Here is a 25,315-nt window from a genome sequence, read left to right as displayed (position 1 = left end):
TTAGTTCAAAATTCAGAAAACAATTCTTACTTCCTTGGTAATAGAAATGCTTAATTTCACTTTACGGTCAGGTTTGTCAGTCTGTGTTAATCATATAATGAAAAAGTGAGAATTTTCTTACCAGGTTTATATATTATTTATATATTTTTGGAAAATTTTCAATAATTACTCAGTTTTATCTTCTTTTTTGTTGTTTTGATGACACATTTTATTACATATTATTAGTTTTGGTTGGTTGTTTTAAGACCCCACCCTGATGTCTGCATAGATAAATAATAGAAATAAATAATTTATATTCTTTATTTATTTATAATTTAAATAAATAAAACTATGTAATATATTGTATTTGCACTAATTCTATGTTTCTAAGCACTGAAGATATTAGTGGCATAAAAATCATTACACAGAGATACTGGCTTCTCAAGGAGCCCAGTAACTTATCAGAAGAGCAGCATCTCAACTAGATAGGACAGAGGGGAATCAAACAAGCATCAATCAAATCTTGATTTCAAAGAAGGCTGAAGTTTTGGAACAGTACATAGTGTTAGTTTGAATAAAGCCGTATCTTGGTTTTCGAATAGAATGCGTTCTGGAAGTCCGTTTCACTTCCAAAACATTCAGAAACGAAGGCGCTGCTTCTGACTGGATATTTGGCTTCCAAGGCAAAGTTTGCAAACCGGAACACCTACTTCTGGGTTTGCGGTGTTTGAGTTCCAAGTTGGTTCATGAACTAAGCTATTCAAAAACCAAGGTTCGACTGTACTTCTATATTTAATATAATAATAATAATAATAATAATAATAATAATAATAATAATAATAATAATAATTTATTATTTATACCCCGCCCATCTGGCTGGGCCTCCCCAGCCACTCTGGGCGGCTTCCATAAAAACCAAAAATACACTAAAATATCACACGTTAAAAACTTCCCTGAACAGGGCTGCCTTAAGATGTCTTCTGAATGTCAGGTAGTTGTTTATCTCTTTGACATCTGCTGGAAGGGCATTCCACAGGGCGGGCGCCACTACCGAGAAGGCCCTCTGCCTGGTTCCCTGTAGCTTTGCTTCTCGCAATGAGGGAACCGCCAGAAGGCCCTCGGCGCTGGACCTCAGTGTCCGGGCAGAATGATGGGGGTGGAGACGCTCCTTCAGGTATACTGGACCGAGGCCGTTTAGGGCTTTAAAGGTCAGCACCAACACTTTGAATTGTGCTCGGAAACGTACTGGGAGCCAATGTAGGTCTTTAATAGTGAATTATACGCTTCATGTTTGTGAGTAGCAGAAAATCAAAATTCCATGAAGAGGAATATTAAGAATAGTAATTCATTACATGAATAGTTATTTTGGGATCTAAATAGATACTTTAGGTGTGCAGAAAGGCTTGTATGCTGCCTTGCACTCAGAAGAAATTTTAAGGGCTCTTTAGGCCTAATCTTCAAGAATGCAGTGTTAATTTATGGGTGCGTTTTTCTGTAGAACAATTTTGGTATTTCCTTGACAATCCTTGTACTGATGTGAATGAGGTCTACCACCTATTGTATAACATGCTGAGAGAAACAGCATCTGAAAACTACTTCCTATCTATTTTACAACATTTTCTATTAATCAGGAATGATTATTATGTTCGGTAAGTCAGTGATTTTTATGTCCAGTAAGTCAGCAATTTTTGAATTTCAGTTTAAAATTTGGTGTTCACATAACAGAGTGTCACACTACTCGTTATTTGTATGTACAAGTGCATACAATTCACTGGACAAAAGTGAGGCTCTTTGGGAAGGGGATGAGGTACGGAAAAGCTTTATTTACGTATAGTTTACAGACCTAGAAAAATGATGTAGTTCCACAGCTCCCATACATGGAGGATTTGTTAGGGAATTAGGACATCTGATTATTCCTTCTATGTTGCCATCCAGTCTTCCCTCTTGGCATGAGGAGCAGACAGGAAGGTTTGATTGGGGTCTCCCATCTCCAGTAATAGCTTCGTGTATACTTTGTGGAATTGTACCGAGCGGAGAAGTGGTAAATAGCATATTGAACCTAGATAAATCCTCTGCAAGCAAAATTTTTGCACATTTGCAGGATTATACCACCATAAACAGAACAGCAACCCTTCAGTTGTTATGTATGAAAATGGACTAGCTTCCATCAGTTATTAAGTAGACTAAAATGTTTCTTCTTTATTTTAAAAAGTGCCTTGGTTATTAAAATCAATACATTTTTGTGTTTTTTTGGCAACCAGACCTCAGTATTACAAGATAATAGAAGAATGCGTTTCACAGATAGTATTGCACTGTAGTGGTATGGATCCTGACTTCAAGTGTAGAGGAAGGTTGGATGTAGATTTCACTCACCTTGTAGGTATGTGAGCATCATAATGTTACACTATTTTAGTAATTATTGTTTAAGGATTCTCTCCCCCCACCCCATGATCACCATTTATGTAGTATAGGCATGTTCCAACCAAAGTTAAGCCATTTTAAGTTCTGTTCTTCCTCTGGTAGAGAGTTGAATGTATAAGTCTTCTATTGAAAACACTATGTATAAAAGGGGGTTAATTTTTTTATGTGGATTATGCTCTAGATTTTTAATTAGTGGAATCTATGCCACACACAGTACTTCTATATGGAGGCCTTCTGTTTGTTCTATTATTACAAATGTTTCATGTGCATATCAAAATTCTCTTGATTCAGTGTTATTGGTTAGGTGAAACCCGAAATAGATGCACATGCATTGGAGCAGCTAGCAGGGACTACAGTGGGCTCTATTGTACCATGCTGTAGCTTTTCCAAAATGTGTGAGCTTGCCCCCCTCCCCCCATTCATGTTTGACTAGTTAGCAAGCTGAATAGAAAGATTCAAATATGAGTAATGATAGGCAAATACAAGTTGTTGAAAGTGCTCCTGGATAAAAATGTGTATCATTCATAGAGAACAGGAATGCTTCAGTGGCTATTATGTTTTCGTTAAATGTCAGAACTTTGGATCATAAACTTTTTAGGTAGAAAAATCTCTTATAAAGCAATTTTCTGCTCAGCCGATGAGGAACTAGTGCTGTCCAGTTAGCTTCACATTGCTACAAAGTTGAATTTGTAATTAAAAATATGATTTTTTTAAACTTTATTGAATCAAGAAATGTTAAATTTTTGAAAATGTTTGTTGTGCTCAGAATCAGTGTTCATTCAGTATACCTCATCTGCATATTTGCCTTGTAAAGTGGATTTTGCATTGGTCTTTATGGTTTAATTTTCTTAGATTGCTGCGTGGACAAAGCAAAAGTGGAAGAAAGTGAGCAAAAAGCTTCAGAATTTTCCAAAAAGGTAGGTACAAGGGAAATTTCTGGCACTGAACACTTTTTTCTTTCTATAATCTGAGATCCCATAATTAATAGACACTTACAACCTGTTTCTTTTTAATTTTAAATTGTTTTAATAGTTTTTCATATTGTATTTCTACATTGTTGTAATGTGCCTTGGGATCTTAAGTGGGAGATAGATATACAGTGGTACCTCAGGTTACATACGCTTCAGGTTACAGACTCCACTAACCCAGAAATACTACCTCAGGTTAAGAACTTTGCTTCAGGATGAGAACAGAAATCGCATGGCGGCATCAGGAGGCCCCATTAGCTAAAGTGGTGCTTCACGTTAAGAACGGACCTCCGGAACGAATTAAGTACTTAACCCGAGATACCACTGTAATTGAAATTTAGCAAATTAACTGTGCCTGAAACAGGGCAAATTTGAACTCTTTATCTGAACTTCATTTATGTATTATTTATTTATTACATTTCTATACCGCTCTACACCCAAAGATCTCAGCCGGTTCACAACATAAAATAAAAATAAAAATTACAACACAAAATGCATAATACAAACAAAAATAAAGCAAAGCTAATAACCCCCTCCCACAAACACATTTAAAAGGCCATAGAATGTTTAAACAGCCAAAGGCCTAGTTTTAGAGAAATGTTTTTGCCTGGTGCCTAAAGATATGTAATGAAGGCGCCAGGCAAGCCTCCCTAGAAAATGCATTCCACAAACAGGGAGCCGTCACAGAAAAGGCTCATTCTTGTGTTGCCATTCTCTGGAGCAGGCACATAAAGAAGGGCCTTAGATGATTATTACAGAGTCTGAGTCGGTTCATATGAGGAGAAGTGGTCCTTGAGGTATTGAGGTCCTGGGCTGAACAGCAGCAGCAGCAGCAACAACAACAACAACACCCTGATAACTGACTGGGTTTCCCCAGCCACTTTGCGCAGCTTACAGCACATAAAAATGGTAAAACACTAGACATTTTAAATTTCCTGATACAGGGTTGCCTTCAGATATCTTCTATACATCTGAAGTCAGTTAGTTGTTTATTTCCTTGACAACTGATGGGAGGGCATTTCACAGGGCAGGCGCCACCACCGAGAAGGCCCTCTGCCTGGTTCCCTGCAACCTCACTTCTCAGAGTGAGGGAAATGCCAGAAGGCCCTTGGAGCTGAATGATGAGGGTGGAAACGCTTCTTCAGGTATACTGGACCAAGGCCATTTAGGGCTTTAAAGGTCAACAACACCAACACTTTGAATTGTGTTGGAAACTTACTGGGAGCTAATGTAGGTCTTTAAGGACAGGTATTATGTGGTCCTGGTGGCCACTCCCAGTCACTAGTCTAGCTGTCACATTCTGGATTAGTTGTAGTTTCCAAATAACCTTCAAAGGTAGCCCCACATAGAGCACATTGCAGTAGTCCAAGTAGGAGATAACCAGAGCATGCACCACTCTGGTAGGGTCTCAGAATTGACGTGCCCCTCCATGGACAGCTGTGAGTCCAGAATGATTCCCAGACTGCGCACCTAGTTCTTCAGGGGCACAGCTATCCCATTCAGGACCAGAGAGTCCTACACACCAGCCCGCCCCCTGTCCCCCCAAAACAGTACCTCTGTCTTGTCAGGATTCAACCTCAGTCTGGTAGCTGCCATCCATCCTCTAACCACCTTCAGAAACTCACACAGGACATTCACTGCCCTCACTGGTTCTGATTTAAAAGAGAAGTAGAGCTGGGTATCATCCGCATACTGATGCAACACTCAGACCAACCCCCCGGTTTCTCCCTGGATGAAGTAGCCTATTTCTCCTGACTAGCGCTGACATGGTTGACTGTGATCAAAATGTAATGGTCCTGGCAAGAGACCCACATCACAGTTTGAATTTGTCTAATAAGCAGGTGGGAAAACTCTGTTTTTCTTGGTCAGTTTTGATCAAATGGAGGAATTCGAGCTATTCCTATGCTGAAGGGCCAGGAAGGATAGTTTTGCATTTTGAACAAAGCAGTTTTAACTTGCCTCCTATTGGCTGCCTTGCTGTGCCAACCACGTGTACTGTGTTAGCTATATGGAATCATTCCCTATAAGCCCATAGGGAGGTTGAAAGGGCAGGTTCAACAGTAGTTTATTTAGGGGACTTCTTGAAAAAGAGCAGTATAAAACCATTCATCTACTGCATTCTGATTTCACTAGGTTAATATTCTATGTTGGGGTATGTGTTTGTGGGGGTTTTTTTTGCGGGGAGAGGAGTGGTTAAAGTTTGCTAAGTCAATCAGCTTAACTCTCTTCTTTTGAAGTTCTACCTACAAATCTTTTAGAGATACTGCTTTTTTGGGATCAATATATTTGACTGCTAGAATGTTACACATAATCTGAAAAAGGTTCATGTACTATGGCAAATTTTGTAGAGGTAATTTATCATGGCACAGGCTATTTTGCCACAATCTCAGTCTTTTTATTTCTCTCTATATTTCTGGCAGCAGTCTTCTCTATTAATTCATCTTTATCTTGAATAAAGCATTTGAAAAATCTGCTGTACTAGAGAAATAAGCATATTGAAAAGGGATTAACACTTTTCAAGATACTGTTCATGTATTAGCTACCATCCAGTTCAACATGTTTTCTAAAATAAATTGATCAAATTTGATTATTATGAGTTATTGGAAACATGTGCTTCAGTATTCCTTTCAAAGTTTGTTGAGTTTTAAAGTCCTCACTTATTCATGCTGGGAATGCTTCTTCCATTGAAACTATTATTATATACTTGTGGCTCCTACAACTGAGCAGATTTGGTAAATTTGAATAATGGTACATCACCCTTGAAAGCTACAGAACTTGAAAAAACACCAACACACCATTTTTTTGTGTATTTAGACTTCCACTTTTCAAATGAAAATCTATGAAAATCAAATTTAACTAGTTTTAAAGATAGCCTATAAGAAAATTTACTTCTTTTAATTGCAAAGTATATTTGCATCACATAAAAGCTTTGGATTTTCATACTAGCAGAACAACCTACCTTATGATGGAAAGAAAATGACATTAACTAAACAAGTATAACAACATTCTATTTGTTTTGTTTGTGTACATGACAAACACATGCATTCATACTCTCACTCAGTTCTGCCTAGCATTATCTAGAAGATTGTCTGCTGTTCAAATACAGATGTAAACAAAAGGCTGTGGAAGGTTGTACATGTATTGTTTATTTAACTGAACACAGTTGAAGTGACAGCCCCACCCCATTACAGGTTGGGAGGAAGTAAATTTAGAACTGTTTTCCCCATATCATGGTCCGTTCCCTGTGTGGTCATAAAGTTTTCACATTGTAGGCCCAGGCAGAGTGGAGCCAGTGGCAGGGGTTGGAATAATAACATCAACAAAGTACATGGGGTAACAATATTGGGACTGAAAAGGCCACAGTTTTATTGGTTACAGGTGTCAGATGGTTTGGCATAGGTATTGGGTGTATATATACTGAAATCAACCAGCCAAACTGCTGGTTAAGTATAGAGTTGACCAAGTTAAGAGTCATCCTGTGTTGTGCAGTGCCTCTTAGTGACCACTAAGATCACTCAGTGGAGGTGATAAGGCCTGTTAACCCCTGAGCTGGGAATCTGTACAAGAAGTGTCCCCAGGTTCCCTTAAGGAGATACCCCACGACTGCAGGGCAAACGGGGCCCACCCTCCACCCACCTGGCCTAAGGATGCAACCCAATGCATTTCTGCCTGCAAGTTTGTGGCAATTGCTATGAGGTAGATGAAACCAGCAGACAGGCCCAATTTGTCTTCAGGGAAAATTTCTCCCTGGCCCTGAATATAGCAACTGATAAAATCCATAACAAGATCCATCCAGGGCTTACCTGCTCACCTTTAGGTAGCCTGCAAACCATAGAAATAAGACAGGGAAGGTAGGAAATCCAGCACTGACTAACTGGAAGAGTCCTGGTGTGGCTGATAGAGCGAACCAGAAGGAATAAGTTCTTACTCAGGTCTGCTCCCCAGCCACATCCTCCAGCTCACCTACTGGTGAGACTTGCAAGTGAGCACCTGTCTGTTGGTGTGCCAAAAGGAACCAGAAGTGCCCCCTTCCATGACACCAAAGCCTGAAAAGGGAAACAAGCTCTGCCATTCTGCGCCAGGGCCTCAACTGCTGCTCCCAGCAAGTTCTGTGGGAATGGACATTCTATAGCAAGTGATAAGATTCCTCTGCACTTCTAGTCTTTTTGATTAGGACCAAAATGTTTCAGGGGGAAGAGGACTGAGGTAAATCTGTCAAATGTTTTTGGAGGAAGTGGACTGAAGTAAATCTGCCCTTTTAGTATTTTAAATATTACAGCATTTATATGCATAATATTAAGTTTTAAAAGCAGGTCCTTAAGATTATGCAGATTCTAATGAAAATGCCTAAGATGTTGAGTCTTGTGTACCTGCAAGTTGACAGGAATGTGTGAGAAGCTGACTCTAGATATTCATTGGTGTGAATGCTTTAAGCCCAGGAAAATTGGAGAAAAAAATATTTGGCTAGTCTAGGAAGCCTAGCAGGCTTCTATTATTTTACTCAATCTATATAACACCCTTGTGAAAGTTAAAGCATTATGTTTGGACAAAGATGGATGACTGCTTCTATGTTGGTGATCATTGCAGTTTGATGAAGAATTCTCAGCTCGACAGGAGGCACAGGCTGAGCTTCAAAAACGAGAAGAGAAAATCAAAGAACTTGAAACTCAAATCCAGCAGTTACAAACCCAGGTAATATAACAAGATGGATTTTACATGTTTTCAAAATGTGTTCTACTTTGGGGAAGTATGGAATTAACTTTTAAAAAATTATGGGGAAATTACTAGCAGTGGGCTAAAGATAGGTGGCAGGAGAAATATTGCATCACTGTTTCAAATCAGACAGTGTGACTGGTTCCTTCTACTGGTCTATGTGTGAGCAGGAGCATCACTGACTGGTCATCTTACAAAATTTACCTAATGATCTCAAGGCAGCATACATGCTACCTCCCCCCACCCCTTCTATTCTTACAGCAACACTGTGAGATAGGTTAGGCTGAAAGAATGAGTAACTACCCAAAGTAACCCACTAAGTAAGCTTCATGGGTGAGTGTGGATGTGAATCTATGTTAGTCCAACACCTTAACCACTACTCTATTTAAATAAATTGGGGAGGAGGATGCACTTTAGCTCTGATACGACCCTGAATCACTTTGGCTGAAAGAAGAAATCATGTACAAATATGCTTCTTTATTGAATTTTATGGCCCTTTCTGATTGCTCTGTAAGCAATAGTCACATCTGTGGCATTAAAACATGAACACTGGATCATCTTGGAAACACAAGACTCTTCCATATTTGAAGATATTCTGTAAGCAACTGCCAACACTCTTTTATGTGCATTTTGGTTTTGCGATGATGTTTGTTTTATTCTTTTAATGTGCTTGTTGGTTAGAAAGCTTAGTGTAACTTCTCCGGAAATGAGTGTTGCTTAAGGCATATAATGCAAACTGTAAATGAAAATTTATGTTTGATTCACTTGCACTGAGAGGATATTACAGAAGATAACTTCTTTTGGGCACTTTAAATACAGTTGGTGGTATGGAGAAATTTTGTTGGTCATATTAATGAGCTCAAATGCTTACTAAATCCCTAAGAAGCAGAATTGTCTCTGTGCCACTGTTAGTTAACATTTAGTGTCAGCTGGGTACTGTGTGTACACAGTACACAGTACACAGGACACAGAAGGTATACCAGTTATAGAAATCATATCTCTATTTAGAGATAAGAGGGTAGAATCATAGGACAGACTGTCTTTTCTTTTAAAGGAAGAGTTGAAAAATAAAAGTTTGAAAGTTCAGCTATTTGGAGTCTGCTGGTAGAAAATCACTTGCTCTAGTGAAGTTTATTCTAGACGGAGAAGTCTGGAGAGTAGATTTCTAATTTATGACTTTTTATCCTAGTGGTACCATGTTATGTGGTATTTTGACCAAGGCCTCACTCAAATGGTATTGCTGAAAGCTTATATTAGAACAGATAATAAACTTCCCTGGTGTTATCTTGTCAGTAGAAGTGAACATTTTTAAGCATCACAGCCAAGAGCCAGATCCTCTTCCTAATTTCTCAGCCTGCACAGTTAACATCATTTTGAAGATGGATTTTCTGAGGTAGTGAATATTTGAATATGGGAACCTTAAGATGATAATTCGGTTTCAGCCATTTGGCTTCCTTTTTAACAGTTCTATGAATACCACACAGATAAAAATATCTTAAGCCCTTGGAAAGTATTTTGTTAATGGACCTTTTTTTCTTGTTTTCAAATGTCACTTCATTAATTCTCTTGATCTATTTTAATATGAAGAAACTCTTTAAAAAGTTGCATATGGCGCTTACTAATGTAGTGCCAAAAATATAACCCATTTCTTTTAAATGACTCATACTGATTTGAAAATGATTCCATCCCCCCTTGGTAAAGACCACATTCTTTTTCATTATGGGTTTCATCTCTGTGAAATCCTTCAGCAATGTAGAATAGAATATAGTTGGAACAACCTTGCTTACATGAGCAATCTGGGAAACATGGAAAAATGTTCTGGTTCTCGTAATATGCAGGTTGTCATTTACATGAGAATTTACTTGATGCCTCTGGTGTCTCTTGTGTGGCCAGCATTTTCTCTGTTCCCTTTTTCAACCCTCAGATCTAAAACATGCTTATTTTGCAGGCTCCTGTGTCTTCAAGTGGCTCACCACCTGCAGGAGTACCACCTCCGCCACCACCACCACCTCCTCTTCCAGGTGGTTTAGCCTCTGCAGCACCACCTCCTCCTCCACCACCACCACCACTTCCTGGTGGTATTCCACCTCCACCACCTCCTTTGCCTGGAGGGTCTATACCACCTCCACCTCCACCTATGTTTGGTGGACCACCACCACCTCCTCCTCCGTTTGGAGGGATTCCACCTATAGGAGCTGCACCAGCCCTGCCTTTTGGAATGAAACAGAAGAAGAAGTACAACCCTGAAGTGTCTATGAAGAGAATCAACTGGGCAAAGGTATATAAATTTAAGTTCACCAATATTTTCACCACTTTTATGATCTTTAAAGGAAAGAATGGCAGGAATTTCGTTTTGAACATAAGAATTCTAGAATTTAAACTCTTTCTAATTTTAGGGCTGATAAATTTTCAATAGTCGCAATTTGTTAACCTTTAAAACTCATTTGTAGGATGGAGTAATCTGAAGGGATTTGGGACACTTTTTCTTAAGAGTAGTGATAGCTGTAGGAAGTGCTGTGCATACCTGTGGAAACATAACTTAATTAAAAATATTATTGAACAACAATATCACAATGCACTTGAAGATAAAAACAAGAATTAACAACAAAATAATATAAGCTCATCACAATGAGCTTTTGATAGTAAAGCCAAACAAAAATAAAAATGAAATGAAATGAAATGAATACAATTATAAAATTATAAATGGGATATAAAAACACAATTTATGGTCTAATCAAACCCCCAAATAGCACTATTATCTTATTTTCCTTTAGAAATCCAAGGAATGCCTAATAAATATCTCATTACCTATTTGTGAACTGCTGCCAGATTAATAATTGTCAGGTATTGGAGGACCCTTAATGCAAATCTCTTTGAAGCCTGGCTATCACAGACAGGGGACTGTACTTATGGACAAGCTTTACAATGAGAGCACCATACTGGAAAGAAAACACAAACTTCTATGCAACATAGTATCCTTTTATTGGGACGCGAGTGGCGCTGTGGGTTAAACCACAGAGCCTAGGACTTGCCGATCAGAAGCTTGGCAGTTCGAATCCCTGCGACGGGGTGAGCTCCCGTTGCTCAGTCCCTGCTCCTGCCAACCTAGCAGTTCAAAAGCACGTCAGAGTGCAAGTAGATAAATAGGTACCGCTCCAGCAGGGAGGTAAATGGTGTTTCTGTGCACTGCTCTGGTTTGCCAGAAGCAGCTTAGTCATTCTGGCCACATGACCAGGAAGCTGTATGCCGGCTACCTCGGCCAATAAAGCAAGATGAGCGCCGCAACTCCAGAGTCGGTCACGACTAGACCTAATGGTCAGGGGTCCCTTTACCTTTACCTTTTATCCTTTTATTTAATATGCACAAACTATTGAGCATGACTTTCATCCACCAGCATCACACAGAACATTGCAGATGGAATGACACTTTAATCTGACACCTACATCCAATGAACCACAACTGGGATTGCTTCTGTTCTATTTCGCCCCCCCCTTTTTTGATGACACTGTACACTAATGACTTCCTGTTATTGTTGCTATTATTCTCTTCTCTACTTTTATTTATGCAATTAATTCGTAACGGAATATCAATAAGATACTTTTGAAAAAACCCATACAACTTACATTGTGCAATGAAGGAAATGGGGGAAAAGAAAAAGGTGTTGCCTGTTTATAGACATCAACAAATAAAATTTTATTTCAAGGGGATTTGCTACCTGTGTTACTGTGATGTCATATACTTAATAACCCCCCAAATAAATGTGAAATTAGAAGGATTATAATCACCCTTGGTACTTGAATATATCTATCTATCCGCGATAGCAATGGACATAACTTTATTGAACCATGTTTCTAATGTATATCATGAAGCATCTTTCCAGCTCTGAGCAATTTCCAAATAAGTAGATATATGTACAATTAACTGTTTACATATCTGCATTACCTTTATACAAAATAAGCAAAATCCGTAGTTTAGGGGCCAGGATCACATTTTTACGTACAAGTGCACTGATTTCTGTAAACAAATTGTTTCCAAAATTTATGAACTTTGGTATGACTTAGACATTTTCCATCTGAATATATTTAAAGAGTGAAAATTACAAGAGCAATAGCAGCATTTTACAAAGCCATCATAAACAGTTTTCATTATATCTGCACTAAAGGAAGGTAGTTAACTTTTTAGCCTGACATAGGCTGTCTTGTCTATTTAAGGAGGACAGCTGCATTTTTTATTTTTTATTTTTAGAACCATATCCACATATTTTGTCCCTTTCAAAATAAAATGTGGACATTTTCTTTGATTATTGCACAGCACAGTTATATGATTTCTTTGTTCACCATTGTGAGGTTCACTTCACTGATATAGGTTGTTTTTATAAATAGGTTTATTGCTTTTCATTCTAGTCTAGTAGCTGAGGCGGAGGATGTTGATATTTATGTGCATGATTTTATATAACTTCAGGACAGAAATTTAATCTAATGACACTTTTGAAGGTAATCCTTTCTGAAGTTTATATACATTAGGAATGCATGGCATAACACATTACTCTTAACATTCTGTCAGGCTTAGGGTTCTGATTTATAAACACCATGTATTATTATCTTATTCAATATGTTCAGAGAAATGCATTTGAATAGATCTTCATTTTATCTGCACATAAAATTATTGTACAATATAGGAACACAATGAGCTCTTTTGGATGGGACTGTTCAGTGTGCCCTCCATATGTTGTTGGACTACATTTACTATCAGCCTTAGCCACCAGTACCAGTGATCAGTGATTGAAGTTGTAGTCCAACAACACCTAGTGGGGCACAGGTTAACCTCTTCCTACTCAGGAAAAGTTCAGTCTTCATTCTGAAAACTTGTGAAAGGAAAGGGCTCAGATCAATTTTTTCACCTTCATTAAAAAGCATCAGAAGGTGCCAGTTCCGTACTCTTTCCAAGTCTGTTGCACTATTTTTGTGAAAACTTACCTCTTTATGCTTACACTCCCACTTCTCTTTTGTTTGATGAAGAAGTTCGAAGTTGAAATACTGCTTTCTAAAAATTTCCTGTTCGATTTTGTGGCTTACATCTTGTCATTGTCATGCATTGTACTTAACTGATGATTGCACAGTCACTAAGCACCTAACAAATTTTATTTCAGGTTGAACCACAGGAAATAACAGAGAATTGTTTTTGGATAAAAGCAAAAGAAGAAAAATTTGAAAACCCAGATCTGTTTGCAAAGCTGGCTCTCACTTTTGCTACACACATGAAGGGTAGGTACTTCGTTCTTTTCCCCTAAATAGTCTGTGAATAATAGATATGTAATTTTTTGCTTTTAATATTGTTATACCATTAGTGTGCATGGTGTTTTAAAAAGTAACATAAGCAATAAATAAATACATACCATTGGGCAATAATTCCAAGATTCATACAGTCTACATTTAAAAGGGGAAGATAACAGGAAAGAATGAAGGAGATGCAGGTAGGGTAACAGGTACAGAATATGTGTAAGTTCAGAGTAATGTAGTCAGGCTTAGTTGATCTAGGTTAAATTGACTGAGTGGTTAAGCAAAAGATCAAACAGAGTTTTGAGGAAGCATTCTAAAGTAAACATGAATCACCTGTGCTATGGAAGGGAGTCCTAGCATAAAGGACAAAGGGAAAGAAAAGGCAGTTATTCCCAGGGTGTGGCTGCTGTTGCATTCTGACAGCTTCTGGGAGCCACAGGTGAGAGCTGAGTGCAGGGTGGAGACCAAAGGGATACAAACTACCCCAGAAGGAACACAACATGTTGTTCCACCAGAGGTTCTACCACTCCTCTAAAACCCTAAATAACCTGCTAAACCAGGTGAGAGTAGCTAATGTGTCTCAAACCCTCAGTGAGTTAGGAACTTCCCTTTCATGCAAGGACAGGCTCCAGCAGTTGAGACCGATAGTAGGTCCAGTGTTCAAGAAAGTGGTTTCTTGTGCTTTAGAGCAGAGTTTCCCAACCTTTTTCTGACCATGGCCCCCTTCCGACCTTGTTTCCTTCCTGTGCCCCCCATGGGCATAGCCAAAGGTAGGTGGGTGGGTGGGTGGGAATCTGCCCTCCAATAAGTAAAAATAAATACAAATCAATACACACCTGAGGTTCTGCCCCCCCTAACAAAAGCCTGCCCCCTAACAAAAATCCTGGCTATGCCTATGCCCCCCAATGGTAGAAAGGTATATATTTAAATGTTTTGTTTGTAAACATAACATGTTTTATTTATATTTTTTATAATTTATACAAAATACAGTTGCATAAAATGATAGGAACATAATGAAATATTGTTGAAGCAGATAAACATGGAATCAGAGATTTGGAAGGGACCCCAAGGGTCATCTTTCTAGTGCAGCCCCCTGCAACATAGGAAACTCAGGTAAAGCATCCATGGCAGGTGGCCATCCAACTTCTACTTAGAATCCTCCAAGGAAGGAGAGTCCAGAAACCTCCAAGGAAGGGGAGTTCAGTCCAAAAGGTGCACAGAAAGTTCTGATATATGGAATAATTTTAAAAAGCAAGTGGTCCTCACTGACCTGACCCAAAACGATCTTGTAATCTGGAGGAGCCCTGGCTGCCTATAGCCCCACACACCCTTACCTGGTAGCAAGGCCCACTGAACTCTTCTGAGTAGACACTTAGTTATTTACTAGATGCAAGTCAGCAGCACCAAATGACCCTGCTTGAGTGGTGCTGGGGTGCATTTTAACCCATTCCTTGTAGAGCTGGGTGGTTGCTCTGCAAGGTTGGGAAGGTTCCCAAAAGGTTGGGAAACATCTGAAGGCCTGATCTGCTAGGCGCTGGGGTGGATTGTACCCCGTACCTTGAGGAGTCAGGCCCAGGCTGCCACCCAGCCCAGCACTGGTGGCAGCAGCAAGCAGCTCTGGCTCACTCAGCCCTACCCATTGCCACCTCACTACCACACTTACCTGACCTGGGGTTCTGGATCATGGGCTCTGCTGGTCTAAATGTGAGCCTCAGAAATCGCCTTCTCCTGCTGGAAACAAACCAGGACTGCTCCATAAAAATACATGCGACAAAAAGGAGCCCTAGGCCCTGGTGGGCTGCCCCTTAACCCGCTTGTGATTGGCCAAGCGGATAGCCTGCCAATCAGGATTTTTTAATTTTAAAAAGTGTTTTTTTCCTTCACTTCTCACTTCCCCCTGTGGCCCCCTAGGCTCGTGGTGTGGCCCCCCATTTATGCAATTTTTTACCTGTGCCCCCCTTGGAATATCCTAGGGGGCCCCCAGGGGGCCATATGACTCCTGTTTGGGAAACACTGCTTTAGAGGGAAGTGAGGGGCAGATGGGGCTTGTCAACCTGAGAAAGTAGCCCACCTGGGAGAAGGAAAACTGATCTTAAGCCTCCACTTCCTTGTGGGTCATCTCCAAGAGAAGAAAAGGCTAAGGAGTAAATCCTAAAGAAATCCAAAGTGGAGTCCCTAAGATGGCTGGATGGTGCTTTGGACAACTCCTTTAGCTAAGTAGTTCCCCATGTATTGTTCTGTTTTCCTTTGGACCACATCAGCAAGGTTGAGAGGGGGATATTGTTGTCTGGGCAGCCCAGGACCTTCTTACACATTCCCAGGCTTGCGCCCTGGAGAGGTCACTTTTGATGCAGTGTTTTTTTCTAGAAAAATACATGCTGGTACTCACCATGAAGTTGTTACAGTAAGTGCCACACTTTTGAAAAACAAAAAACAGGTGCCGGTACCCTTGAGTACCCCCAGGGGAAAAAACCAGCTGCTTTGGTGCTGCTAACCCAGTAGTTTGACCTAACTCCTAGAGGCACACTTGGTTGTCTCTCAAGACAGACCGATTCCAACTAGACTTTCCAACTGCTAAGGGTTGTAGAGCTTGAAAAGCCAAGGTTATGGGGCAGGAATGTTTTATAGAATCTGTTGGAGGAGAAAGGGCTATGTTGGTGTTTGAGTGAATGTAAAGGTGAGGATTAATTTATGTGTATAATTCTCAAATAGAGCATTATAGAATTCTGCAGTTGCAATACGGTTAAAATACTTGGAGTGAAGCCTTTATTTTCATATTTCCTGATAGAGGCCTTTCAGTCTCTTCTCATGTAGATCCAAATTGGGTTTCCTGGGTGATAAACAGACACCAGAAATAGGTTTTAATAAGCTTTTAGTGAGTATCATAAGATATGAAGTACAATGATTTCAAATTTGCTTATTCTAGCCTTTGGACACAAGGCATATTTTTGTGTAAATTGCATAACAGCATAGTAATTGTGCTCCTGGGGTATGCTAGACATGAATTTCCTCTACATGGCTAAGGCAAATAACTGTCAAATGTTGTCAGGTTTGTTGCAGCATTGCTTCTCCAGTCAAATTCAGTTAAGAGATCTCTACTGAATGCAATAGTAATATATCAAACTCTAATTTAGGCTTAGTTTCCCCCCCCCTTCCTGTCTAGTTCTCTTCTCTCCCCCTTTTCCTATGTTATATCCAAATCGCCTTATACTTATCCCTGTTGAAAATGTAAATGGAGACATCATCAAATCCTTGAGGTCTGATTTGTTGGCTATATTATGAGGGATTAAATGATAACCATACATTAAAGTTAACCCAGAAGAAGTATTTCAGCTGGGTGAGATTTATGGTTGGTAATAGTTAAGGAAGTGACAAGAAGTTGAGCACTAACAGGTCTAATAAACTGATGGCCACGATGGAAGCGTTTTAGCAGTGGAATTGCAGTGAAATATTAAAAACAACAACCTGCAACAGTAAAAATGCTGCTAAAATTATTTTTACCACAGTTTCGATTGCAGCAGATGTTGTCTGTCAGATTTCAAGCTGTGATATGGTATTGCTGGAAAACCAGGAAGGATTACCCTGAATGTTCACATCTGCCTTTACTACATCTATAACCTTTTTATTAGCCACTTTTAATTTGGCTATGTTACTAATTTACCATTACTCATTGACTTTCAAATGTTGTTCATTAAGTACCACAAAACAAGAATTTTTAAATAGTTATTATAAACAAAATGTTGCCTACCTACAGACTTAATAATTTTGTTATAATATACCATGTTGGGAGTGGTAACCTGAGTGTTAAATTTCATTATCATTCCTAAACCTGTGTATTCACGTGACTATGTCTACAAGAACTATGTGCCTCTTAAATAAATTCAGCAGACACAATTTTATATTGCTTTCAACTGACTTATTTGACTTATTTGAAGGTACATTTATAGCTTGGTGAATAGAGAAGTGGAACTAAATGATGCCAGAAGCCTTAACTTGTATCTCAGGGCAGTCAGCAAGTTTGGAAACTAGATATAGCTGCCATGGGTTTAGTTGTTCCAAAGGCACGTTTTTGTGATGCCAAGATTGATAGCTACAATTATTTGTAATGTTGCATCTTGAAAAGTCTGAAACTCGGTTCAGACAAATACATTGATGTATTTTCCTTGTGTTCTGTACAGTGAAGTGGAAATATCTGTTGTTGTTTTTTCCCCTATCAAGGGGGACCATAAACGTCTGCTGTTTTCTTTATGAATCTGCACTAATACAGATGAATGCAAGATTATAAAGAAGGTCTTGACTGACAAATATGTGAAATTTATTTTTAACTGTGTGTCACCTTTCAGCTGAATGATGGGGGGAATTAGAATCATAGCATTTGAATCCTCATCGTAATTTTTTTAAATGACTTTTGGGCTTTAAAAAAACCAAGAATAATAACAAAATAATATTAGGGGGAGGGGAGAGCAGCTCACTAGTGTGTGAGAACATATGTTTGTCTATACAGTTTATGTAACCTGAGATATAGAGTTAAGCACTCTTAATTCTTTTATTGATTTTATTTAATCTTTGCTTGCTTAACTGTCAGCTAGGGGTGTGTGGCTTTGTGTGTGTGTGTGTGTGTGTGTGTGTGTAACAAACTGAATTTTAGCTTCCTGTTCAGGCTTCCCAGGCTTCCCATTCAGTGAAAAGTGGAAAATCCTTGCACCTTTTTAATACAGTTACAAGTGTGGGAACACAGTGTAGACTTCAGTTCATTTGCAAATTTTCATTTTATATTTATAAACTCATTACAACTGTGATTGCAAATTACAGTAACATGCAGGGGTTACCTTCATCTCGTCATTGCACTCTTGTCCCAACCTGATTGAACTTTTGCAGATATCTGATGTTCACTTTTACTTTTTGCCAGAAAAGCCTTTTCTAGTATGCATGCACAGAAGTTGTTTACTTTGATGTGGAACTCATGGTAAAATATTATGATTGGCAAATTATGGAAACACTTAGGTCAGATACATACAGAACACTTTTAGAAACAATAGCAGAAACAATTGACATGGGCACTGGTAGAAGCAGAAGGGACGTACCTCATTTGATAAACTTGTTTCAAGTATGAAATCATAAGGGGAGGGGGCGGAATCCCAATTACTCAGGAAATAAGTAAAATAAAAAGGGGAAGTTCTGAAGAATTGTGTTAGACACATTGAAGGAGTTTAGAGTTTTCTGTCTGTTTTGAACAGCAGACTCCATACCATATAGCATTCCTTCTGTAAGACCTTCTAGTTTCAGCACTGGTGGTGACCATTTTGCATGGGAGTTCTGTTGCTGGACCTGCGTGCATCAGCAGAGTGTGTATAAACACACCCCATCTTGCTCTGTTTTGCCTTCTTCTGGGTCCAAAAGTACCCACGCGCCTGTGTGCCAATTGGACGTGCCTAAAATTATCGCTGCCTGTAATAGGTTGCTGTTTCTTTTGTTGGTGAAGAGAGTAGTACAGTGGTACCTCTGGTTACATACTTAATTCGTTCCGGAGGTCCATTCTTAACCTGAAACTGTTCTTAACCTGAAGCACCACTTTAGCTAATGGGGCCTCCCGCTGCCGCCGCACCACTGCTGCGTGATTTCTGTTCTCATCCTGAAGCAAAGTTCTTAACCCGAGGTACTATTTCTGGGTTAGCGGAGTCTGTAACCTGAAGTATATGTAACCTGAAGTGTATGTAACCCGAGGTTCCACTGTAGTTGGTAATTAAGACCCTTCCTCCATATAAAACACTCTTTGAATGTGTGAACAAACTTCCTTTGATTCTGCCAAACTATTTAAAGAACTTGGTGAGTGGCATTACAGGAGAAAATTGGAGAAGAGGCAGTAGCATGGCCATTGTTGATTGTCAGATGGAGACCAGACTTACTTTCCTCAGCCTTTTCTGATGCACCTAATGAACAGCAACCTTTGGAAGAACCATAGGGTTAGGGTATGACAAGATTTATGGCACTTCCCCTGTACAACTGGTTGTAGATGGGCTTGCTTCTGGATAAGAAACTGGAACAACTGGGATGGTGCCACATGGGTAAACCTTGCTTCCAAATGACAAGGCGTAATCCTGGAAAGTGATGGCTTCAGTGACAGGGTATACATGTGACTAGTGGTTGGTATTTTAGGGCTTTTTAAACAAATCTTTTTTATACACTAAGATCATTTTATTATAAGTTGGTGAGAACCTATTTAGTATGTTTATAATTTATTTTTAATAATAAATATTTCATTTTCTGGTATATACTTATTTTTTTTCTGGTAGGAAGGCAATTACATCATACATACAATCACCTATCACTGTGGGAGTGACTCTGAAAGGAGGAAAGATCTGCTTTGTCTCAGCAGATAACTGAACAGTTTACCTTTCTGGAAGAATGCAAATGACCAAGGGTGTGTGTGCTTCTGGAGCTATTCTCTTTGGATTTAGAATATGATATAATTGAATGAAACCAACCTTATAATTAACAGGAATGGATTTAAATGTGCAAAATGTGTTGGTGACAATAGGGCAGGCAAAATTGACTGTTAAGTGGTTTCTGTTTAACTTATCAATCTTTCAATAATTGCTATCTGATGCATAGTTCTTAATAATTGAGATTGGCTAAGTCACAAGACTTATGGAATAAGCTTGATGCATATTCACAAAGCAGGTTTCCGTTCTTAGACATAGTTCTGACTATTGTATTTTTTTTGGTTTCTGAAAAAGAGTAGAGGCTTAAAAGTAGCAATTATCTGGGTCTGTTAGAAGTACACTAAGATACAGCTTCATTGCACCTGCTGTTCAATACTGCTTCACATGTTAGCTCCTGTTATCTCTAACTACCAGCCATGCTGCCTAGGCTGATGAGACTTGAGTCCAGTAGCAACTGGAGGTCCATAGCAGTGAACCTTCAGCTGCCTGAAACTGATCAGTAAGCCAATTAAATATTTCTCTTCAGAATACTGTCTAGTTGTGATTCCTGCTTTGCAGGAGTTTGGTCTACATGACCCTTGGTAGTTTCCATGATTACATGATACTGTGTACAGGATTGCATTGCGAATCCTACAACAGCTTGTGTCATGGAGTTGATCAAGCTCTTATTTTTATTGAAAACTTTAAAATTGATTGTTTTATTGGGGAAGTATCATATTTTAATGCAGTTTAAATAATTCTAGTGGGGGAGGTGATGGGGACCTGAATTATGTTTGACCTTATTAATTTTAATTGTGCATGATTTAATAAAGGCAACATTATGACTTTACAAGCTACAGTATTCTTTATCCTTTTAACTAATGACCTTGTGAAATGTCACACCTTGTGAAATGTTGTGTCAGAAGAGTTCTTGATGTATTTAAACTCATCTTTGAAGGTCAATAATTCTATTAGGCCATTTTTTCGGGAATATGTTGACAGAAATTAGTGATGTAGCCAAATGCTAGCTGACAGTGTCGCTTAAAAATAATGTCTAGCAGTTTGGTTGACTTGAAAGAGACCTAACATAAAGACTTATGTTGGTTTAAGTCTGTACTTAAACCAGTTGAACAATTGAACAAAAAGGATTGTGTTAATTTTTGGCTCTTGTAATTTAGGTTGTGTATTCTGCTAGTGAAGAATAGTGATACTCTGAAGAAATTAATTTTGTGTACTGTAGATCAGGAAAGATAGTAATTGATCTATAAAAGCCTTTAATAGCTGTGCATAAGGACAAAGTTCCATTGCCAGTTTCTAGAGGGTGAGTGAAACTACTTCTTTTCTTCTTCTTCTTGCATTATGGTCATTTCACATAATTTGTGTTTTTATTTATTTGAAAAAATGGAACGCAGTATAAAATTATCCCTTCACCCATTTCTATGACGGCAACCCTGAATTTTAGTGGGTTTGTGTCCAACTACGTTATTACTTTCCTTAAAACTTAGGACAATTAAAGCATTGAATATATTGCAGCAAAGCTGTCAGATACTTAGCAACAAGCAGATGCTTCCAGATGAGAGAAACTTTCATGATTCTTTTCACTTAAATTCAGGAATCTCCATATGAAAATATTTCTTCTAAAATTAGTAATATAAAATTGCATAATTTAGGTAGCAGGCATGAACAGATAAAACTTCCACAGTGTTTTGGGAGATAAAAGTATATTGGGCCGTACTTACTTACTTAAAATCAAATATTGGGTTCCTTCCCTTCCCTTCTGCACACTAGGCTTCCTCTGATTTCAGAACCAGCCACAAGAGGGCACATTTATGAACAAGACTGGTTCTTCAGTTGCAAATGGTTGTTAGTCACAAGGGTGATGTGCTTGCCGGGATGCAGGCATAGGCTTGGGAATCAGAAATCTCTGAAGGTGATTAATGGGAATAAAGGAATAAATAACCCTATGTTGGAGTCTTCTTGGCTTCAAACTGCAGGTGGCTCTCTTGATCTTCTGGATAGCTCATGCTGAATAACTTCAGCCCAGCCTTTTTTTTTAATCACTCCTCACACCCCATTATGTATGTGAGTGCCACACAGTGGATAACGGATAACTGTTTAAAGATTAAAAGGCTAATTTTCAACTGGGGAATAGGGAACTGAAGCAAAACAGTTAGGTATCTCAGTATATGATTTATACGAATGTCAATATTGCCAGTGTTAGTGGAGAAGCTGCAAGATAGTCATATTACCTATGTGTGTGACTTTAGGACTGTGTCATTGTTTCATCAGTAAGAATTCATTCATAAAGTTAGTTGTGGCTTGCCTTGCTCAGGTTTTTTTTTGGGGGGGGGTATAATTCTGGATATTTGATTTTTTCAAAAAATTGGTGAATGGTTCCTTGACAAAGTGGCCTAGAACACAAATAGGAGAACTTTCACGAATAGGAAATAATTTAATAAACACTTTATCTATAGCAAAATTCAACCCAGACATGGAATCTTCATTCTCATTAAACTTTCATAGCCAAAATTGCTGCAGAAGAACATGGATTGCAAATTGACCTTAAGGATGATAGACGCAGCTTTGCTGCAGCTGGGCCATTGTTTAAAAGCTTCGCTGTGTGGGCCTCCCAGGAATTGCTTGTATGTTCTCTCTTTTGTGTAAACTTTTTGTTTGAGAAGCCACTCTGCAAACACTAGCCATTCGATAGCACCTGCTTCTGTTGTAGGGTGTGTGAGTCTTTTTTTGTTGTTGAGAGAGCATCAGTCCACTTCATTCATCCCTATACAAAAGACCTCAATAAGAAGCAGGATTCCAGTGACGCCAGCCCAAACCAATGCTTCTAGCAACATTGAGCTTGTAAACATTGAGCTTTCTCTGGTTTATCTTTTGTTCAACAGACAGTTATACAGGAACCTATTTTTCAAAGTAAAATAGCCACCGTGGGAGTGTAGATTTATTCTCTTTCATAAGGAAATGCAGATAGAGATAGAGATAGAGATAAATATAGGCAAAATGAAGTTAGTTTTCCAAGGCTAGTTTTTACATTGAGTTTATTACTTAAAGCAGTGGTTGAAGATGACTTGCAGATTTGTGGAGTCTTATCTGAGAGTTTTTAGTGAAATGTTTTGTAAGCATTTGTTTGGAAGTCTTCAGAACCTACTTTAGGTTGTAGAATATTGACATCCTCACTTATTGTAGCATTTAATGCCTTTACTGAATTCTGTTAGTGGTTAGCTTTTTTATAGAGAGAAGTGTGCCTGAATTTGGATTCCAAAATTAAGAGGTATATTTTTTGGCTCAGGTTCAATGTAACACTGAGCTGCAGCTTACTGCTGCAATCCGTGAGTGTGTTTGAACTTCAGGTTTACATGTTCTTCCACTCTTTCTTCTTCCTGGTGCATCCCAGAGAAGGAAATCCAAAGCAACAGTTTAGACTAACTAAACTGGTTTGCTGCTACATTTGTTGTTTAAAATATGGGTTACTGTGACAAGTCAATTACACTGTGATGTTGGATCTTGAATTGTTGAATAATCTAATTGATAGAATTATAGAATTATAGAGAATTCAGTATAAGCTAATTGCATTTTCCTCTTCACATATAATGGCAAATTGTGGTTAATGAAACTTTAGAAGCATGTGATGTCCTCTTCCTGGTGTTTGCTGATGAGAGGAGGAGGGAACATTCAGCAGGCTCATACACAAAATGCTAAAATCTAGCTTTGTGTTATTTCAGCACAACCATTGGCTACACAGTTTAAATCATGACACTCATTCCGCAGTTCCTTACTGCTGTCTTTACAGTTGCTCCTGTTAGAGAATTTGTACAGGCTTTCACTCATGTGGTTGCTTCTAACAGCACAATTACAGAACATATAAGTCACTTGCATGTTTTGTTAATATGCGGCTGGAAGAAACCACATGACTGAAAGTCTGTACAAATAGTCTGATCAGTACAGTTATACCTTGGAAGTCGAACAGAATCTGTTCCGGAAGTCCGTTTGACTTCCAAAACGTTCGGAAACCAAGTTGCAGTTTCCGATAGGCTGCAGGAAGCTCCAAGGTACAACTGTATATGCAACTGCAGAGGAAGTGGTAGTCATGCCACTAAGAGAACATGTAAATGATGACTTTCTCTTTGGTGTATGATGTGGGAGGGGCATTTTGCTGAGCCAAAAAATAGAGAAACAAGGCCTTGCTCATTTGTAGTCACTTATATACAGGAGTCCCTTTACCTTTTATATACTGTAAATTGCATGTATAGATCATGGCGACCATTAGAATTGATGAATTAAGAATATCATGCCTTGTGAATACCATGACCTGCCTTTGAAGGAAAAGCTGGCAATCTAGGACTGGTCTTGTATAATACGCGAGAGAAGGCAAAAGGAAGTTAAACAAAAATATGGATATTTAATGAATTCAGTTAATACACTTGAGATTTCTCTGCTTCAGTGTTAGTTCTTCCTAACCACCTTCTGATATTCGTGAAGAATTAATTTTCAAGTGATCCAGGCCAGGTGGGAATGTTATCTTAGCTACTTAGGAACACTCTGTTTAATATTCTCCATGCTAAAATTAAGTAATGGCAGAGGTGAGGAGGAATGAGTGAGTTTGGGATTTATAATCACTGAAGAGGTGCCTCAGTATAACAGTGAGCACTATATTTTTCTCAACGTTGTTGGTCTCCAAGGTCCCCATTAAACAGGATAAGGATTGCTACTTCTCAGAACTTGTCAGATCCATGGCATACAACTTGCATGCACAATTGAGGCACTAAGGACACTGGTCTACCTTTGTGATAACCTTGTTTATACATTTAGAGAACATATTGACTACTGTATGCATTATTTCTACAGCAGAACTAGAGCTGTTCTTGTAAAGGTTTTGTAAGAAATACACAGGAGGAAGGAAGCAAGAAGCTTTGGATTCTAAAATGTCTAATTCAGTCACAGTGATACAGTGCTCAAATGAACTGTGGCAAATTTAATGAGCAATCGAGGACAGAGACACATGTACTGGACACACTAGGGAAAGAGATTATGTGTACAGGGACTAATTAGCATGAAATATGAATACATTCGTATAAGTAGTCTTGATCTATGGGCCTCCTATATTATAGGAAATGATTTTTGCATGAGTTTAATGAAGAGAAATTCAGAACTTGGTCTGTGGTAGAGAATTTTAAAATAGTACTTGAGCTTTTGGATTTCAGGAAACTTAAATGTTGTGGGGGAAGTTGTGCTAGTGATGGCCTAAATCAAATCAAAAACATCTATCTTTCATATTGCAATGTCACAGCAAGACAATATATTCGTATAGACTTCAGTAATTTTATCTAATGAACATTAAAACCAGATATGTGAGGTGGGATACATTCGATTACAGCGGTACCTTGGGTTACAGACACTTCAAGTTACAGACTACGCTAACCTCAAGTTACGTAGTACCTCAAGTTAAGAACTTCAGGATGAGAACAGAAATCGTGTGGTGGTGGCGCGACGGCAGTGGGAGGCCCCATTAGCTAAAGCG

The 25,315-nt window shown here is 38.8% G+C and overlaps 1 protein-coding gene across 6 annotated transcripts in view; it reads left to right on the top strand.

Annotated features, from left to right (window-relative positions):
* DIAPH2 (diaphanous related formin 2) overlaps positions 1 to 25,315 on the top strand; it is a 343,566-nt gene that overhangs the window by 80,482 nt on the left and 237,769 nt on the right. For all 6 annotated transcript variants that reach the window (XM_053374498.1, XM_053374497.1, XM_053374496.1 and 3 more), the window contains 6 exons: positions 1,512 to 1,628; positions 2,241 to 2,359; positions 3,253 to 3,317; positions 7,956 to 8,060; positions 10,030 to 10,359; positions 13,231 to 13,345. In XM_053374498.1, the coding sequence (XP_053230473.1) occupies positions 1,512 to 1,628; positions 2,241 to 2,359; positions 3,253 to 3,317; positions 7,956 to 8,060; positions 10,030 to 10,359; positions 13,231 to 13,345 (851 nt within the window). The remainder of the gene's footprint in view (positions 1 to 1,511; positions 1,629 to 2,240; positions 2,360 to 3,252; positions 3,318 to 7,955; positions 8,061 to 10,029; positions 10,360 to 13,230; positions 13,346 to 25,315) is intronic.

The sequence above is a fragment of the Podarcis raffonei genome, chromosome Z (genome assembly GCF_027172205.1).
Source record: "Podarcis raffonei isolate rPodRaf1 chromosome Z, rPodRaf1.pri, whole genome shotgun sequence".
Lineage (NCBI taxonomy): Eukaryota > Metazoa > Chordata > Lepidosauria > Squamata > Lacertidae > Podarcis > Podarcis raffonei.
Note: the sequence above shows the minus strand (reverse complement) of the source record. Positions and strands in the feature narration are given on the sequence as shown.